This window comes from Mesoplodon bidens (genome assembly GCF_964165515.1).
Source record: "Mesoplodon bidens genome assembly, chromosome: 15".
Classification (NCBI taxonomy): Eukaryota; Metazoa; Chordata; class Mammalia; order Artiodactyla; family Ziphiidae; genus Mesoplodon; species Mesoplodon bidens.
In genome coordinates, this window is record NC_138171.1 from 75,863,811 (window position 1) to 75,884,424 (window position 20,614).

The 20,614-nt window shown below is 43.6% G+C and overlaps 1 protein-coding gene across 1 annotated transcript in view; it reads right to left on the reverse strand.

Moving 5' to 3' along the window:
- PAK5 (p21 (RAC1) activated kinase 5) overlaps positions 1-20,614 on the reverse strand; it is a gene marked incomplete at both ends in the record, with an annotated part of 94,218 nt that overhangs the window by 17,195 nt on the left and 56,409 nt on the right. The window contains 2 exons of the mRNA XM_081256228.1: positions 4,146-4,279; positions 5,495-5,986. Of these exons, the coding sequence (XP_081112354.1) occupies positions 4,146-4,279; positions 5,495-5,986 (626 nt within the window). The remainder of the gene's footprint in view (positions 1-4,145; positions 4,280-5,494; positions 5,987-20,614) is intronic.

Here is a 20,614-nt window from a genome sequence, read left to right on the forward strand (position 1 = left end):
TCTTTTTCCTCATCTTGGAAATGGGCAAGGCCATGGCTCTCTTCAAGATTGGACTCAGGCAAAGTGGTCTTTAGATCTCTAAGATCCCCCTCTGGGACTTGCCCTGCCTCTCACCAGCCCTTCCTCTCCCTCCTCCAGGAGCTGGAAGCTTCTGTTACTCCAGGTCCCTCTGTCAAGAAGGAAATTGGGCCTAGTTAGTTACTAATAACCAAGCGTGAATGCATGATACCCTAATAAATAGACCATGGGAATGAGAAAGGCAAGCACAACACTGGATATGCTCTCCTATTACATGGCTGCACCCTCCAAAGAAGGTATTTCTGGTTTCAGAGGAGACTGAAGTCAGGTGACCTGCCCAAGGTTATATAGCTCAGAAAGTAACCAGATCACGATTCAAACCCCACCTTTTATGAGTTCAAAACCTATGCTTTTCCACTTTCCCCACTGTATCATGCAGCAATTGTAACTCAAAAAAAAGGATTTTCATCCACTGAAGAACCCAGGTGGGAAGAATGATGTGGAGAATGGAGTCCCTCAGTGCCCTCAAAATGACCCATTTAAGCATCTGCCTAACTCATCTAGGTATAAAACTTCCTCCCTCACACGGAGATATTGAGAGACCTAAATGAGGTAGCAAATGTGAAAGACCTCCTAAAACAAACTATCAGGCAAACAGAGGAGGCTATCAGGAGACACACTGCATGACAGACCGGAGCCCAAATTTAAGAATTGACTTGGGAAATAATCCCAGGTAACTTTTAGCTCAGCAGGACAAGTAAATAGGTGGCCTTGAATCTGCATTTCAGTCTTGTTGATGCCAACAAACCCCAACTGAGTAAAACTAGGGTTCAAAGTAAAAGCCAAGGAGATAACCAATCAGGAGAATGTCAAAGGTACAAAGTGGATGAGTATGAAGAAGCATGCCCTTCTCTTTGAAGAGGATTCCTAGCACCGCAATGAATTGGTCTCATAGGAAGGCAGGTGTCTGAAACAGAGTGGAAACCTACAACTTCTGTGTTCTTGGTTTTGTGGTAAGTGGGCTGGTCATTATGCTGAATTGTTTTCAGATGACAATTTTCACATCTGCGAAAAGCACACTCCTGAGAGGTTTAGAGCATCAGCCACAGGGACATGTCCAACTACATCTTAAAATTAATTCAGGACCAAGAATTATCATCTTTAATAAAATTAATAAAATAAAATCCATTTTTCTTGGATTCAATGAGATTTGAGTTATTTGGAGCAGGCATAAAGATTTTTCACAGGTCAATGGTAACAAAAATTAATTGGCTCTGAGCCCCCAATCACAAACTGAAAGATCCCCTGGAATTTATAACAAATGCTACTGACTCTTAATTCAATGACTTTGAAATGGACATGGCCCACTCTAGAAAGCCTGGTGCTTCAGCAGGGAGGAAGTCAGGTGGGGATAAAAACTCCTCAGTTTTGGAGTCAACTCCAAATTCAAATCCTGTCTCTGCCAATTATTAAATACATGATCTTGAGAAAGATACTTTTCACCTCTATGAGTCATAGCTTCATCCTCTAACAGACAGGCACATCAACACCTACCTTATAGAGATGTGTGAAGGTTACATGGGTTAATGTAAGAACCTGACAGAACTTGGTACTTTCCTTTCCCTTCTAGAACTGTTTATTTGAAATAAGTAGGATATGATTCAACAAGATGCTAGATAGGGCTAAAACTTTAGTATGTATAAGAAACTCATGAGGAGACTTCCCTGGTGGTGCAGTGGTTAAGAATCCACCTACCAATGCAGGGGACACACATTCGCTCCCTGGTCCGGGAAGATTCCTCATGCCACAGAGCAACTAAGCCCATGTGCCACAACTATTGAACCTGGGCTCTAGAGCCTGCATGCCAAAACTACTGAGCCTACCCGCCACAACTACTGAAGCCCGTGTGCCTAGAGCCCATGCTCTGCAAAAGAGATGCCACCACAATGAGAAGCACAGGCACCACAACAAAGAGTAGCCCCTGCTCACCGTAACTAGAGAAAGCCTGTGAGCAGCAACAAAGACTCAACACAGCAAAAAATAAATAAATAAAATACATAAATTCAAAAAAAAAAAGAAATAAAAGAAACTCCTTAGCATCTGGCTAGATCATGGATTCTTTTAGTCCATCTGGGTAGAGCCTGAGATGCTGTATTTCTAACAAGCTCCTAGGGGATGTTGATGCTGCTGGTCCCCAGACCACACTTTGAGTGGCAAGCAGTTAAATGTTTTATCAACCAATCAATCAATCATTCAATGAAGTACTTATTTAATATCTACTATAGGAAACTCTCTGAACTACCAGCTTAAGGATTTCAAAGTCTAAATATCCATGGTATTCCTTGACACACAATTGCTTCTTGCTCTCTGGAGCTACTCTGCCTTCAAGGGGAAATCCATCAACAAAACTAGATGGAGAGAATTAGAAAACACAATGGATTCTAGAGAGGCTGGCTCTTCAGTGAATCCCACAGATACAAAATAAGAACTTGACAAAGGGAGAGCTGTAGTTTTCTGATGCTCTCTGAGGCAAGAAAAAAGCCCCTCCCTTGGACACATTTTTATTAATTGTTTTATATGTAAGTCACATTTGTCTTATTCGTAGGTCTCTTCAGTATACTTATTGCTACAATTTAAGATGATTAGATAGATAGATAGATAGATAGATAGATAGATAGATAGATAGATAGATAGATATGGTGGTTGTATGGCTATACCAATAGGAATCTGCCAGCTGAAATGTTGGTGATAAACATGCGGTGTCTTCCCTCGTGTCCTTTTGTTTTTAGATGGTCTACCGCAGACTCAGAGCTATAGGGAGTCATGATTGAAACACTGCCTCATTTTAGCAGAGAAAAAGCAGCGCCCTCGATCCCTTACGTGTTTCTGAACACTTTCTTGCTACCTTGCTTTCCACCTATTGTCGCTCAACTGGATTCACTTATGATTTGGATGACATTTCAGTGACATCAGCTAATACCCAATGTAGCTCCTTCATGACAATCCTCTCAACTCTTTGATATTTTATTTACCAGCAGAGCAAACTTAAAGTTTCCCAAATGTAACATGATTTTTTTACATGTCTGTTCCTTTGAATCTTGCTTTTCCAGTGTGGTCCATGAATTAACAGCATTAACATCGCCTGGGGGTTCCTTAGAATGCAGAGTATTATGCCCCCCCTCCAATGAATCAGGATCTGCATTTTAATAAGATCCACAGGTAATTTGTATGCATATTAAAATTTTAGAAGCACTGTCTTAGCACATACTCTTTCATTTGCCTTCAATGCCCTTTTCTTCCCACTTGCCTTCTTAGTAAACTCTGATGCATCTCTCAAAACCCATCCTGGACACTACCGTGTATTGGAAATCCTTCTTGACTCTCTTATAGAGATATTCAGGTATTCTTCTATGCTACTTATATACTTCTTTCTAATTCTGCACAGGTGTTATAATGTATTTATTTCTAAATACACCCTTCCTTGGAAGGGTGTATCTGAGCCTTATTCATTTGTATCTTTTGTAGCCCCAGCACTTAGGAAAGAGCCTGGCACATAAAAAGTGATTAATAAACACTTGATGAAATGACCACAACTGACACATCAGAGAAGCAGGTAACTGAGGCAACAGTGGCAATCAACCATTGTTACTTGCAAGATGATTTAAAAACAGATTTGGAGAATCTCTCTCTCTTATGTAGTTTGTTATTATGACATAAAATTTTGATCTTTCACCTGCCTCTGCCTTCCCCTGGTACCCTTGGTGGTATCAACACATAGCAATGGTATAGCAACTTAGGAGAATGAAACTCAGTTTTAGAAATCTATGTAGGGATGGGAAATTCTATTATTTGTCACTGAAACTCCATTCTCAGCAGCTTGCTGATTTAAAATCAGTGGGTATCAATGAACTTCTGGAGGGCAGGGAGAATGTGAATTGAGTGAATGAACTATACATACATGATATCGTGATAGGCACCTGGGAATGCAGAGAAAAAGGGCAGTCGTTTCTCTACCTTCAAAGTGCTTAACCACTTATGAAGAGTTCATAAATATAGTCACTGAGGCCTTACCCTGGAAAAGAATAATAAGCACCTTGAACTACTTGCCTGGATAGTAAAAAACTTACCTGGTATGAGTAACGATATCTGTCAAGGCACCACCTTCCAGAAATTCCATGACAACCCAGAGCTCATCATTGACAAGGTAGCTGTTGTACATGTCAACCACATTGTCATGGTGATAATCCCGCATTATAACAACCTGGGCAAAATGGAAAGACACTGTTTGACTTCAGACCGTGAAATTTGACTTTTTGTTTTCTCATGGCTACATTTGGGCTGTGAGTTCAACTGATGGGGAGTACTGATTGTGCGTGGGGGGGGTATTCAGAAGTCTATTACAGACAAAGGGACAGCACTGAGAGCAGCTGGCAGGAATAGAGGGGATCAAGTTAGCAAATTCAGAGAAAATGGCAGGTCAACAAGACACTGGGTTTGGGGAGAATACGGAGTAAAAACAGGCAGAACCATGGCAGAGTTTGCATTCATAAGAGAGAGTTTAGTTGACTGTTTGGGGGGATGTGATCAGATATCCCATAGGTTACTTTTAAAACACATTGTCCATACTCTGCTATTGGTTAACTGGGCAAAAGGGTCACCAACTCAAGGTAAGTGAGTCTCAGAAGTGACTGAAGTAAACAGTTATTAGGGCTGGGGCCACATGACACCAATCTAACTTCTTGGGAGGTCTAGGCTGAGTCTGAAAGAGTTCGGGCTGAATACAAAGGATAAGTCTTGAAGGTAAAAACATTATGACTTAGGCATTAAAAGACCAACTTGTGTCTGCTTGCTGGAGAGAGCGTCCAGGAATTGCCATCCTGTGGCCGCTTCTGGTGATATTTTCAGAATGAGTGTTAAATAATAAATTATACAGTTGTTTAAGTTATATTTTCCCTGTCTGTTCTGGCATTGTGGTTTGGAAATAAGTTCCAGAAACCAGGAGCTGTGGACTGGGAAGAAGCTGAATCCCACTCACCCCATGCTCTCTGTGAGGTTTGGAGCATGGAAAAGAAATGAACACCTAAGGGAGTTGGAGCTGGGTGGAGCCTTCACATAAGCCATCATGGAAGAGGGCCCAAAGTCACAGCTGATTGCACTATTACAGCTGTATGAACCTATTGTCTGACCCCGGGCTAGTAACAAAATCTGATGCTAGGTTTCCTTATTGCTAAATGGAGATAACATTTTTCTGTCTATGGCTGTTGTGAGAATCAAACCAGACCAATGCTTAGCACAGTGGCTGATCCACAGGAAGTACTTCATAAAGAGGCAGCCATACAGGCATAGAAAAAGGGATTCTATTTTTGTATTTATATTTTCTGTGTTTTCTAATGTCCTAAAATGTATATGTGTTATTTCCGAAATGGGAAAGAAATGTTACATAGGACAGAAAGGATGATCCGAACACACCATCTACCTCATTAAAAAGCAGCTCTCGTCTCTGTTGCTTTCGGAGGTCCATTTTCTTCACGGCGACTTGCTTCCCCGTGTGTTTCTCAGTGGCGATGCACACAATGCCGGTTGACCCTTCCCCGATTTTGATAAAGTTGTCCAAATATTCTCTGGGGTCTCCTGGGCTGACCACCAGCTGCAGGGCTGCCCGGAACTGTTCGTGGGACACCCTGGAGGGCTGCTGGTCTGAGGAGGAGCCCCAGCTGGGTGGGGGATAGGTGCTAGAAGAGATGCTGAGAGAGCTCAGGTAAGAAGCTGTGGAGATGTACTGCGAACTGGTCTGCAGAGAGGGGTGGTGGTACAGGGTGGCTGTGTGGTATCCAGATGGGTACTGGTGGCTGCTTGAGGAATAGCCTGCTTTGCTTTGACTTTGAGGTAGTTTGGCAGGGCCCCTGGGGTAGGTGTCAGATCCTGACAGTGGAGGGCTGAGGACCACCTGTGCTCGATCATAATCCACCTGGGAAGACAGACACAGATGGAGAAATTCACATGCTACATCCGAACATCATAGCCATCACACAGCTGGTCTAAATGATGAGCACCACTGCACAACCTACTCGTGGGTGAGGCTTACCTCGTGGGGTCCCAGGATGCAACGCTTCCACCCTTTATCTGCCCTCAGACCTCCCCATCCTGCCTATTTCTTCCTCCTTCCCTATTAAAATCCCCAGAAGTAGACTCTAAGACCTGGATTAGAATGCAAGTAGTAGGAGGTGATCCCAGGAGTTATGAAGGGGAAAATGCCAATACAGTAAGTCCCCTACATATGAATGAGTTCCGTTCCGAGATTGTGTTCATAAGTCTAATTTGTTTGTAAGTCCAACAAAGTTAGCCTAGGTACCCAACCAACACAATCGGCTATATAGTACTGTATTGTAATAGGTTTATAATACTTTTTACACAAATAATACATAAAAAACAAACAAAAAATAAACATTTTTAATCTTACAGTACAGTACCTTGAAAAGTACAGTAATACAGTACAACAGCTGGTATACAGGGGCTGATCAAGTGAACAGGCAAGAAGAGTTACTGACTGGAGGAGGGAGAGGAGGCGGGAGATGGTAGAGCTGAAGGATTGTCAGCAGTAGGAGATGGAGGGCAAGCTGCAATCCACTTATGCCTGATGTGGATGACACGGGTTCTGGTTCCTTGCTGGATTCAATTCTACCTACCATCTTGAAAAAAAAAAAAACGATCCAGTGATGTCTGGGTAGTAGCTCTTTTTTATCATCTTAGATGATGTAGTAGCACTGGATTGCATTCTGAGCAGCTGCTGCAACTTCGTGTACCATTCTACATTCAGGTCCTGTGCCTCAAAAACTAACAGTGCCTCCTCGGATAAAGAAAATCCCCTTGCCATTTCCTGCATCGTGAATCTCTTTGGTTCTTCAGTTACTTCTTCCTCTTGTCTCTCTTTGTCCTTTCTCTGGGCCTCCAATTCCATAAGGTCTTCATTAGTAAGCCCCTCATGTTGCACAGCAAGAAGTTCAATGAAGTCGTCCTCCTGAAGATCTAGCTCCAGCTTCTTGCTGAGGGTCACTACGTTGCTGAAGACCTCTTTGGACTCCTCATCCACCTTCTCAAATCCATGAAAATCGTGAACAAACTGTGGGCAAAGGTTCTTCCAAACCCCATTCATGGTGATGGCTGTAACCTCACGCCAAGCAAAGTTAATGTTTTTTATGACCTTGTAGATGTTAAAGTCCTTCCAAAATTGTTGCCAGGTTGTTCCTGATTCATCACTCGCCTTAACTGCCTGACAAAAAGTGTGACGTACATATTTCTTGAAAATCACAATAACTCCCTGGTCCATGGGTTGAATAAGCGACATAGTATTTGGTGGCAGAGGCACTACTTTGATGTTGGGATGAAAGTCGTCCATGAATGGGGGTCGGCCTGGAGCACTGTTGAGAAGCAAAAGAACGTTGAACGGGACATCTTGCTCCAAGCAATATTTCTCTACTTCCAGGATAAAGTGGTGGAAAAATCAGTCCTGGAAAATGGCGTGTGTAACCCAGGATTTGGGGTTACTCTTCCACACAACAGGAAGGGAGCCCTGGGCTATGTTTTTAAGGGCTCTTGGCTTCTCTGAATGATAAACTAAGACAGGCTTCAGCTTTGTATTGCCGAAAGCATTGCCACCAAACAACAGAGTTAGCCAGTCCTTTGCTGCTTTATAACCTGGCATCAACTTTTCTTTCTTATTGATGTAACTTTGGTCTGGCATCCTTCTCCAGTATAGTCCTGTTTCATCTACATTAAAAACCTGCTAGGGGAAATATGCTCCTTCATCAATAATTTCTCAAAGTGTTTCAGGAAATTCCCAGGCAGCTACCATATCTGCACTTGCTGCCTCGCCACTTACCTTTACATTGTGAAGGTTGGCTCTAGCCTTGAACCAATGAAACCAGCCATGGCTGGCATTAAAAGATGCGCCCTCTGATTCTTCACTGTGTTTCTTCTTCAAGTCTTCATAAAGGCTTTTGGCTTTCTCTTGCATCAGCATTAAGCTGAGCAGGACTCAACACTGATGTGATCCTGCATCCACACACTGAGAAGTTTCTCCATCTCCTCCGTCACTTTTCCACACTTCTTCGATATTACTGGTGACATCATCAGCACAGCAGACTTCACATGTTCCATGATCTTGTCCTTGTTCTTCAGGATCATGCCAATGGTTGAACAATTCATGTTATAAGAACTAGAGGTGTCTACCATCTTATTACACCTTGCTTCACTCTCTCAATTATTTTCACTTTTGTTTCCATCGTTATCGCTTGGCACTTCTTAGCAGTACCAGCTATATCACTGCTGCTTTTACGCTTGCTTCTGGACATCCTGGGCTTGAAATAAAGATACTGTACAGTACAGTACACAAAAGCACAACCACTTGCAGAGGATACATGCATGTGACAATGTACACCAGACATGTGAACTAACTTACGTGACTGGACATACGAATGCACGTTCACATCTTTGAAAGTTCACAACTTGAAGGTTCATATGTAGGGGACTCACCACATATGTAAAAGGGACAACCTAACTCCCTGTGCAAAGCAGCTTTTCAGACAAGATAAACACATACAAATCAGTATAAATGTATAATGTTTGAGAAAATCCAAAATCTGCAGGGCTGTGTGTGTGTGTAAAAGAGAAATCTGCTCAGCCCTCAAAAGGATTCCAGGAAAGAACATTCTATTCTGATTGTGAAGAGTGGATTGAGGGAACTTAGTAGAGAGGATGGGGAGGACACACAGGGCAGGGGTGGGGGAAGCCAGTGAGGGGCTGTCATGACACTAGGTGAAAGTTCCAGCAATCACTCTCTGGAAAAGTCAAGAAGGAGCTCTGGTCACCCCTGGAATGACTGAGGTCAGAGATGGTGAATATACCACATCATACCACCCTCGCCTCCTTGCTCAAAGCAGAAAGTGCTAATAGATGAATACACTCTTTTGTGTAAGATCCTGATGATAACAAGAGTGTTGGATACATAGAAGGTGTTTGAAAAAGATTCCTTGATTGGACCTCCAGCTCCTTCTTAACACAGAGTCCCAGGAAGTCTCTTCCACTCTACCAGGATGTACATGGAATGACATTTACATGCCCACTCCAAGGATCGAGATTTGCTCTAAAATGATGGTTACTGGCTACATGTGGCTATTTAATTAAAATCAATAGAAATTAAAAGTTAAAATAAAGAATTCCATTCCTCACTCATATTAGTCACATGTTAGGTATTTAAGAGTCACCACGTTGGACAAGATATAGAATATTTATAGAACATATAGAATATTTCCACCATCACAGAATGTTCTATCGGGTGACACTGTTCTAGTTGAATTCATTGTTCCCATGTGGTCCATTCATTCATTTGTTTAGTGCACAGATTAATATTTAAGCAACCATTATGTTGTAGGCACCATTTCAGGTGCTGTGGGAAGGTCCAGCAATAATCATAATGGATGGTATTTCTGTTGTCCTGGAGTTGACATTCTAGAGAAGGAGATGGATGATAAACAAGAAAATTAAGAAATATACAGTATATGGTCCAGTAGTAATAGGTGATATAAAGAAAAATAAAGCAGAGCAAGGGGGTTGAGAGTAACAAGGTGCCATCTTGCATGGGATGGCCAAGGAAGGCCTTTCTGAGAGGTGTACCATGAGCAGAAACCTGGCTGAAGTGCGGGAGCAAGTCCTGTGACTGTGGGGTGCAGGGATAGTCCAGGCAGAGGGCACAGCACAAGCAGGATTCTGAGGCACACACAGGCTTGAGGAACAGTGTGGAGGCTCTCCTGGCACAGAGAGGGGGCAGTTTGGAAAGACAGACAGAGAAGTGGTGAGGGGGCAGATCATACAGACCATGGCAAGGATGCTGGCTGTTGCTGAGGGAGGTGGGAGCCACTGGAGGTCGTTAAGCAGAGGACAGTGAGATGAACTTGACCCTCTGGATGCTGGAGAAGAGGCTTTGGTGGCAAGAGTGGAAACAGGGATTCCAGTTAGTTTACTGCAGTCAATATGGGCAGAGATTACGGTGGGTGCTGTAGATGGGGTGAGAAATGGGCTATAGAATAGGGTCTGAAGATGGAGCTGATCCAATTTGCTGATGGATTGGATTAGAATATGAAGGAGAAGAATCAAAGATGACTCCCAGGATATTATCCTGAGGAGCAAGCCACTTAATAATATGAGGAGCATAGGGGCAGGAGCAGGCTTCTCGGCTGTGAATCAGCCTCCAAGATGGCTCCCAGTGATTCCTGCCTCCCGACATGAATGTGTAGTCTCCTCCCCCATTGTGTCAGGTTGATTTGTGAGCAAAAGAATATGGCAGAAGTAATAGTAAGTGACCTCTGAGGCCAAAAAAGACATTGCAGCTTCTCTGCCTTCTCTCTTGGATTGCTTGCTCTGGCTTTCTCCAGCTGCCATGTCGTGAGGACACCCAAAATCCTATAGAGAGGTCCTCCTGCCAAGAACAAGCTAGAAACTGAAGCCTGCCACCAACAGCCATGTGCGCCATCGTGGAGGTGATCCTCTGGCCCCAGTCAAGCCTTCAGATGATTGCAGCCCTGCTGACCTCTTGACTGCAACGTCATGACAGACTCAAGGCCAGAATCACCTAGCTAAGCTAGCCATGGAAACCCACAGAAACTGTGTGAGGTAATAAATGTTCATTGTTGTTTTAAGCCATTAATTTTGGGGATGATTTGGTACACAGCAATAGATAACTGAAACATAGGGTGAAACCCAGAGTTCCATCATGGCCACATTAAGTTTGAGAGAGCTATTAAGCATCCAAGCGGAGATGCCACTTAGGTGACTTAGACATGACTCCAGTCCAGGGAAAAGTTGACACTAAAGACATGAATCTGAGAGTCATCAGTATTTAGCTGGTGTTAAAGGCCATGGTGTTGAATGTGTAAGAGAAAATCCAAGGACTACAACATCTAGAGACTAAAAAGAGGAGAAGGAACTTGCAAAAAGAAGCAGAGAAGGAGTGGCCTGTGATGTAGGAAAGAAACTAAGGGACTAGGAAGTCCTGAAGCCCAAGAAGGAAAGTATTTCAAGAAGGAGGGAGTGATGAACCACATCAAATGCCACGGAGAAGTGAAATTGGATGCAGCATGTTGCTCGTTGCATCTGGCAACATGGTGGTCATCTGGCAGAAGGAAGGTGTCTGAACCTCTGGCCCCTTGCACAGCATGAACAGATGCCTCTTCAACAAGTCAGGTAGCAAGATCTGCACACAGCAGCCTCCTGAAAATTGCCATGGTACCATTCTCAGTTATGCACTGCCCATTGGCTCCCAGATCACACTGCTAGCCTCCTGTACTGCTGCACTCAGACAGCCTAGCATCAGCCAGCAGGGGCCAGGGTCCTGCTAAGCCAGGGCCCTGGCCTGGTTGCAGAGCAGAGAGAACAATATTTGAAGGACACATTGAGGGCTGAATATTGATTCTAATGACTTGAGTCAAATCATTTAGCCTCTCTCAACCTCAGTTTCCTCATCTGTAAAATGAGGGTCATCACACCTCCCTCATGGGGCTTTTATGAGGCTTACCTGGGGGAATCCTAGAGCAGCCTGGTGTTTAAGAAAAGACTTTGGACTCGAAAACTTCTTCTGCCATTTACAAGTTGTATGACATTGGGCAAGTTATTTCAACTCCTGTGCTTCAGTTTTCTCACTGGTAAAGTGAGAGCAATAATAATAATACCTACCAAATGATAATAATACCTATCTCCTTATGTCACTGTGAACTCTAAAGAACTGAATACAAATCAAAGGATTTGAACAGTGACTGTTCCGTACAGTCTGTTAATTCATTCTGGGTAGTGTTATTATTATATAAAGTGCTTAGCACAGTAGCAGGAATATAAAAGAAAATAATAAATAGTAACTACAGTGGTAATAAGACTAGTGAGCATTTACTGAATATGTACAATGTACTGGTAGCATATATACTCCCATACATTAACCTTCTAAAACAATCAAGGTGTCCCTAATTATAATATATTCAGCCCTGTATTATAATTAAAATACTATATTTGACATCAAGCTGATTTTTGTCTAAGGCCCTGGATTTGTGCCATACACAAGGAAAACTGGTGTGTGTATGTGCTGGGCTGGGGGGGGGAGACAAATGTCAGTGTAAATTAAATAATTCAATTCTTCCTTTAAATTAAGCTCCAGATTAGCCAAGCCCAGTCTAGTCACAAGGCCAGTGTGTGAGGGCAAGTGGGGTCTGTGACTTTTACTTTAGAAAGTGTGTCCTGGGAGCTGCCACATGCCATCATCTTCTGGTGTCCTCCTGGGAATATCTCCTCCTGTAGTTTAAGTGACACTGTGAATTCATTCCCCACAAGCATGTATAACTGGTCTCTGAAGAAATGTAAGAAATAAAAGGCTGTTTCCTGTAGGAATTGCATCCGGACACTGCTCTTCCTTATCAGAGTCTACTCTTCACAGCTGGCATGATGCATCAAAAAAAGGATGCTGGGGCTTCCCTGGTGGAACAGTGGTTGAGAGTCCGCCTGCCGATGTAGGGGACACGGGTTCGTGCCCTGGTCTGGGATGATCCCACATGTCGCGGAGCAGCTGGGCCCGTGAGCCATGGCAGCTGAGCTTGCGCGTCCAGAGCCTGTACTCCGCAACGGGAGAGGCCACATCAGTGAGAGGCCAGCATACCGCAAGAAAAAGAAAAGAAAAGGATGCTTTTCTCCGGCCTTACATTTAGGTCTTTAATCCATTAGGAGTTTATTTTTGTGTATGGTGTTAGGCAGTGTTCTAATTTCACTCTTTTACATGTAGCTGTCCAGTTTTCCCAGCACCACTTATTGAAGAGACTGTCTTTTCTCCATTGTCTATTCTTTTGTCTCCTTTGTCTTGTAAATCAACCATACTCCAATATAAAATAAAATAAAAATTAAATTAAAAAAATAATTAAATGCAAAAAAAAAGAAAAAGAAAGCAAAGGATGCTTGTCTGCACAAATGGGACAATTTCCACTCAGACAGAATGCAGAGTTGTTCAGTGCTAGCTAAACGTCTTTGAAACTAGGTCTTGGAGATAAAACGGTGCCATTGTCTTTCATGGCTGCTGGGAAGAGGTGCAGACTCTTAAAAAAGCAATGGATGAGGAGCAAACACTATCACAGGGGACAGTTTTTGGAACAAGACTCAAGGGATACCAGTCAAAGGACAATGGACTTTTGGCTCCAGTGAGAGAATGCATGGTCCTCCTTCCAGACTCCATCCCCTCAAAGAGATGATGGTGGACAAACAGCTAGCTTTGGGAAGGAGAAATTCATAGGTGACTTTACTCTGGCCACCATGTTGCAGAACCATGGCTCTCAGTTGGGTTTTGATGACCCAAGGGTTCCATGATGGTGACTATCGCTGGCCCACACGTTGGTGGCTGGCCTCATGATTTTTCACTCTAAGAGTCAAGCAGAAGGCAGTTAATCCCACTGTATAGATAAAGCTGAGGCTCTGGGAGGTGAAACTCTTCCCAAGCAATCCAAGGCCAACTGCCCCAAACCTCCAAGAAGATTACACAACCCAATTCTTCGGCTCAGGTCAGGTCTTCACCTCCAGTGGGAGGGTGTCCATATCCCAGCTGCCAGACACACTGGCACCACAGGCTTGCTTTCTTGCCTGCCTTGGCATTTCTTCCCCTAGTTGTCACCTCCCTGGCCTACATAATCAAGGGTGGAGATTCTCTCTGATAAAAAGTAGGAGTGTTTTACTGGGAGCAAAGTTGGGGCACCTTCCATTAACCAACTGCTCTGATAGAAGCTTGTCTCACAGGAGTAACTCACACTGATATTAATAATGATACTTGACATTTGCTGAGTGCTTCCCACATGCCAGGGACTGTTCCAAGTATTTCATGTACATGGCTACATTTAAATCCCAAGTTACACAGTGAGATAAAGTCCTGTAATTGTTCCATTTTACAGAAAAGGAAACTGAGGCACCATGGGTTTAAGTAGTCATGCAAAGGTCTCAAAGCTCCTAAGAAGTCGAGCTGGGGTTCAAATCCAGACGGTGTCACTTTAGAACGTGGGTCCTTGATACCTTCTCAGAGCTATCGTTCAATGATGAAAAGGTAGACAGGGTCAGGACAGAGGTGGGCACAGTGTAGAGCGACTGTTACGGAGCTAAAGCCTGATTAGGGTGTTTCACTGGGAGCCCAGATGTCTGAGCAGCCTGAGGCCAAATGCAAGAACTGGGCCAGAAAATGATGGATGATAATGCCTTGGGGAGGGGGGTGAAAAGAAAATTTAAGTGTGTGTGTGTGTGTGTGTGTGTGTGTGTGTGTCTTGGCTTATAGAAATCAGCTCAAAATATACAAAAAAAAGGAATAATCATCACAGCAAAATGAGTTGCTCATATATACATAATTCACTGCTTTCATTTTTACTTTGGCCAGAGCAGAATTTTGTGTTCAGGTGCAATGTCCAAACTTTCTTCTGTGTGTTTGTTCAAGAAAGAAAGCCCAAGTTTTCTCCTATAACATGGCCTCCTGGCCCTTTTTCATGGCTCTTAAACTATTATAATTATTTAAATGTTCTACTCTAAATCATCTTTCCCATGATACCTTATAATTATAAATGGGTGAAACAAAAATGATGAATTTGTCCATATATACTGTTTGGTACATATATACACATTTGTGTCTGTAAGAGAGACTTGCAGAAGAGTGAAGCTTGAACTGGGCTACCTTTTCTACAACCTGATTTACAAATATATTCTAGAACGAGAGAAGTACGTTTGGAGTCCACGTGGGCAGGACTGTAACATCTCAAGAGAGATGTAGGATTTTATCATCTAGTGAAACCACAGTGTGGTGAAATTGGACCAGGGAAAAGTATAGATATTTAATAAGTGAATCCACTGTGCCTCCCATCATCCATTCCCCAAACTATTTCCAAAAGATCTATGCATATAGCTTACCTTCTAAGACCTTATTGCAAGGGCATAGGGAGCAGGGGTGGAAAGCCACAAGGCAGGAGAGAAAACAATAGAGAGACACCAGAAAGGCTTCCCCCACTCCTCCAGAGAGAACAGTCCTGTGATTTTGTGGAAAAGTATCAATAGTTTCATACAAGTGAGACCATGGCCTGCATACTTTTAAGGGTGATCTCCATATGGCAAGATGTAATAAGAGGAGAAGAGATTTATTTGTAAATTATTACCCAGGCTGATACCACCAGACTGCCAAACTGCTTAGCTGATGTCACAGGACCACTAACTGTCGTTGGAAATCAGATACATGCTCAGAAGGAATTCTCGCTACAGGAATCTTTAAAAATACTGAAAAGACATAGAAACAATCTTAGTTTCCTTCCTCTAAAATGGTTAATAACATATATTCATTTTTTAGTTTCCCAATGCCTTTTAGAATTCAATATAAATTAAATCTTAAAGAAACGGGCTTTTTCATGTCTCTATTCAAACCCAATCAAAAAATAAGAAGGACCAAAAAAAAAAAAAAAGCAGTATTATATGGGAATAAATAATCCTCAGTTAACAACTCAGCCAGATTCCCCTTCCACAAGGAGCACATCTCCAAGGATAGGGCCAGTCACAGGCTTGTGATGTATCAAAATTATAAATAATTATAGCAATGAATTCATTTAATCAATCAATTTCACCAGTGGTGTGCTGGGGTGGACAGGGCATAAAACTCCACACAGCTATCAATTACTCTGATTACAGCTGGCTGTCAGCCAGAATTCCCCTGATCCATGTTAGTTAAATGTACATTAATCTGAATTTGGCAGTGTAATCAAGGACCTAACTGAACTGTGAAATTGAATTCTGCAGTAGAACATCATTTGACCATTTTATGCCAAGGCTAGAAAAAAAGACTTGGTGGGGGGAGGGAGAGAGAAAGAAAAGAAGGGAAAAAAAACCTGCAGCAGCATCTATTTGTCACTGTGCCCTTCCATGCTGGTGACAGGGAGGCTGTGGCTGGATTGTGCTGGATGTGTGTGTGTGCGTGTGTGTATGCACGGGCAGGCGTGTTGTAAGTCTGCGTCCACAGAATGGGGACTGCGGAAGTTTCCATGAAGGATGGTGTCTCTCTATCCACTCCTTGAAGTTATAGGGGATGGGAAGGCAGCTGGTTCCAGTGCCTGAGTGTGATGCTCCAATACACCTTTCAAAGTACAATAAAGCCGACACTGCTCATCCCCAAAATGAAAAAAAGCCAGACTGCGCGCTGCTTGCTCTCCACAAATCAAATGCAGGATAAAAGTGAATCATAAGGCTCTGAGCAAGAAAAGGACATCTTAAATTTTCCTTACTTGACTCAGAGGGAAAGGTAAAAGGACTAGGCTTGGCTTGGGGAAAGAAAAACGTCTGCTTGTAAGGATTCGGGAGAGAATCAGTACCCAGCTTTCTCTGTAGGGACATTTTAGATACTGATAATTAGGGGAAGAGGATTCATTGAACCCTGTGACCTGCATCCCTCCTGTCATGCTCTGCAATCCCACAGCAGGAACACCACTGATGGTGGCCAGTCCCCACCTGCCTGGCCTGTGGCGGATGGGCTCCTGTGTCTCCATCCATGACTTTCCAGCCTCCACTTCTCCCGCTGAAGTGACTGCTGACACAAGAGCTCCGATTACAGGATGGTAGGGAGTTGTTCCACCTTCAATGACATCTTAATAAACAATAGCTATTGGCCCCACTTGAGGCAAAACCATGCTCATTTTCCTCCGAATTATATTTTCCTCCGAATTACTTATGTTCATTTACAAAATAGAGTGGCCCTGTTTCAGAGCCTATTATATTGGCCGGATGACAAAGAGACACAGCGCACACTTTGAGCTGGCATTCAATTTCAGTGAAAGAGGCTCACATACCACAGCAGGCAGTGGTGGTCAAGAGCAGGGCCCAGTAGAACCTCAGGGATCAAGGTGTCTCCTTAAGGTCCTGGTGCAAGGAACTTGAGAAGGAGGTTCAGTTCTGGATGATCAGACACTTGCTGAGTTTCCAAACTGCGTGTAGCAGAAAGCCATTCACCACATTTAGCATTTTTGCAGGAAAATCTCCCACACCGTGAGGCTGGATTTCTATTTAGGCATGTAGGAATTTACACCTTATGACATAAAGTTTGAAGAGTCGTGTACTTTCCTGCCTTACAAAATGGATGGCAAATGCACACGGAGAGTTCTGACAAGTGGCTCATGACCCCTACAAAGAGGCAAACCCTAGTTATGTGAAGAAATGAATCAATCTCCCATCAGCAGCCTCAAGGGGACAGGGTATTTCGGGCTCTTCCTCCACCTCTGAATCAGTATATCCAATTAACCCCCCACCGTTGCTACTCCAAACTAAGGATGCATCCTCTATTCAAGAGCAGATTACTCTGACCCATGATCTGTCACCGCCTGCAGGGACATCGTGGGTGGAAGGGGGCTACACCTTTAGGGATTAGTTCACTGCTGTAGAATATGGTTCAAATGTTTCAGGGTCTCTAAGAGCACTGGGACAGACAATGCCAGGTTAGATTCATTTCCTTTTTAATTTGGTAACGGGAAGACCCACTTATAATGACCAAAATACAATTTACTTTGAACCACAAGAACGTTCATGGGAAGATGAGTTCATTCATAGGCAAATGATGCCTAAAGTCTCCATGAGAAGGGACAGATGTTAGAGATGTTGCTCTGAATCACCTCTTTGATGTTTTATGAGCCTTAATGAACATCTTGCAGGAGCCCATGTGTAAAGGAAGAAAAATCTACAGGTGATACTACCCATTGTTATATTAAGCGATTAAGCACTTTTCTCTCTCCCCCTAGCCCCCTCTCAGATTTTGGATGCAGCCCATCAGATTTCAACAGCCTCGTCATTTCACTACACATCAGGCCCTAAAGTGTCTCTGAAAAGTGTTCTGCTGGGATCCTTAGTAGATTAGGAGCTACAGTTTTGTTCCTGGAGCCTTGGTTGAATCTGGGTGTGACAAGTACCACAAAGAACGGTGAGACATTAAACTATTGATTCAGGAAGGCTGAGCACACTGGTTCAATTGCTTTTCCCTTCTAGGGAAAACAAAGTGAAGCCGAGCAGTGAAAAATCATTGCACTGGTGATCCCAGAAGGAAAGTCTAGGGAACCATGCCACTGTTTTTGTTGCATCCTCTCTCTTCACTCAGAACCCCTTAATAGGCGAGCTATTTGGGATGACCTGGGCCCAGCTTTGGTCACTTTGCTGCTCTGTGCAGTGGAGATGAAGAGGGTAAGGTAGAGGGATTGGTTGGCAGGAACCATCACAACTATACATCTATAGAGATGATGGCTCTTGCCTTAATGCTGGTAAATGTTCTGTTTTCTCTTAGCAGCTGTCTTCCATAAGAAGTCTGAGAATGTCATTTCCATTCTGGAGAGTAGAGGAAGCACTGGGGTGGCAGGATTGGGGTCCTCAGGCCAGTTCAGTCACTAAGGTTCTGCATGACCTTGAGGAAGTCACACGGCTACTCTGGCCTTCCGTGACCCATATCTCTAAAGAGACGACAGTAGTAATTATGAGGCTGCACAGAGTGGCCGTGAGGGCAGAGTCAGATAGATCCTGTCCCCATATTTTGAAAATATGTAAAAGATTATACCGACAGGATGCTCCTGTGACTGGCGAGAGTAGATATGGTGACATGTTTTCCAACCAGAAATATTCCTGAGACTAAGGGCTGACACTGAGGGCTTGCCATGTGCTAACTCCTTTACATTTATTAACCTTTTTTCATCCTCAGGACAAGTTTGAAGTAGGTACTGAGACACCCTATTTACAGATGAATGAACTGAGGCACAGACAAGATCACACAGCTAGAAAGTGCTGGAATCTTGGAGATCTGATTCCAGAACTTGTGCTCTTCAATCCTTCTGTAATGGGTGAGAAAATCTGGTCTGTCTTTTATAAAATCAAATAAGACCATCACTCAAGGTACAGTGAGTGCATAGGAGAGCCTCAGGGATCACTACTCTAAATGCTTCCTTTGCAGCCCATGGTCCCAGCTTTACCCACAAATCACAGTCTGCTGATGCTAAGGAGCTTCTTAGAGGATTCCAGCCTACCAAGAACAGAGAATAAAGTGCATTCCCGTGCACCTCAAATCCACCTGTGAATCAGCATCCATTCTTTGTCAGCAAGGTGAGGACTGCCTGTGGTGTGTGCATCTGGGCCCCAAGGCCTCATATCCATCTCGCTGCTCCTTGGTTTTCTTGGTGGAAATGGGAATGTTCTGGAATAGGTAGGCTTTAGAGTGAGACGGACCTAATTTTGGATCCTGATTCAGCTGTTTGTCTTCATATCCTTGGGACGTCCGGAAAGATATAGTCTCTTTGAATCTCAGCTTCTTCACTGTAAAAGGGAGATGATCTTGAATTCTTCCAGAGTTGTTGCAAGGACAAAATTGGGTCATGCTTGTAAAATGCCTAGCACAGTGCCTGGCACACAGTAACCTCCAGCGTCACATCAGAGCCGTCATCCATCCACACACTATACAGACAGACAGATGTATACAGATGATGCATATTAATAATTAGGCTACTGTAATTATCAACTTATTTAACCTCACTCAACATCGTAAGGCAGGGGCAGTCTTTATTCCCATTTCATAGATAAAGAAGTAAGGGCACAGTTAAGTAGTTTATTCACCCAACTGTAAGTGGCAATATCAAGACTCAAACCCAGGGAGTTTATCTCTGGAACCTATAGCCTTGACTCCCAGAAAGCATTTGGGAAATGACAGCTAGAGAACAGTGCTTCTCAGCTGGAGTTGCTTCTGCTCCCCCTGCCCCATATGACATTGGGCGGTGTCTAGAGATATTTTGGTTGTTACAAGTGAGGGAGGGGTGCTACTGGCATTTAGTGAGTAGAGGTCAGGGATGCTGCTAAATATCCTACAGTGCATGGGATGCCCCACAACAAACAATTACCAGGCCCAAAATGTCAATAGTGTCAAGGTTGAGAAATCCAGCTATAGAATGGAACAGGATGACACAAACCAAGGGGACTTTATTGCTGTAGGTGTTAGAAGGGGCTTGTAAGGAGCCAAGTTAAGGCGTGGCACCACAGAAGCTATTCCTGTACCATTGGGGATGTAGCCAACGTCTGGCTGAAGGGTTTGAGCCCAGAAAGCTGGGTGCCAGCTCTGCTATGAGCAGACTGACTGGGCTGTTTCCTGAGCCTCTCAAAGCTCCGGTGTCCTCATCTGTTCAAAGGGGGTAAAAATTTACCGGACTGTGAGGCTCAACAAGGCAACACATGGATCTGGCAACCAGCCAGTGTTTAGTGAACTGGCAGATCTGGGATGACGCTGGGGGCTTCTTGGCAGTTGGAGCAAGAGCAAGGGATGGATGTGCTGGGCTAGCACCAGACACCCAAGCCAACAGCCGCCTCGTCCCTGGAAAGCATTGGCATGAGCAAAACCAAATGCATTGGAACAGGTTCTCCAGCCAGTTTCCCTCCCTATAAGGCAGCCTTATCTGCAGGGGAGAGTGGAAAAGGGTCTCCATATCCATTTTGGTAGTTCTGTGATCTGAATGGTGCTATATGGATATGGTTTGGCTTTATCTTTTCT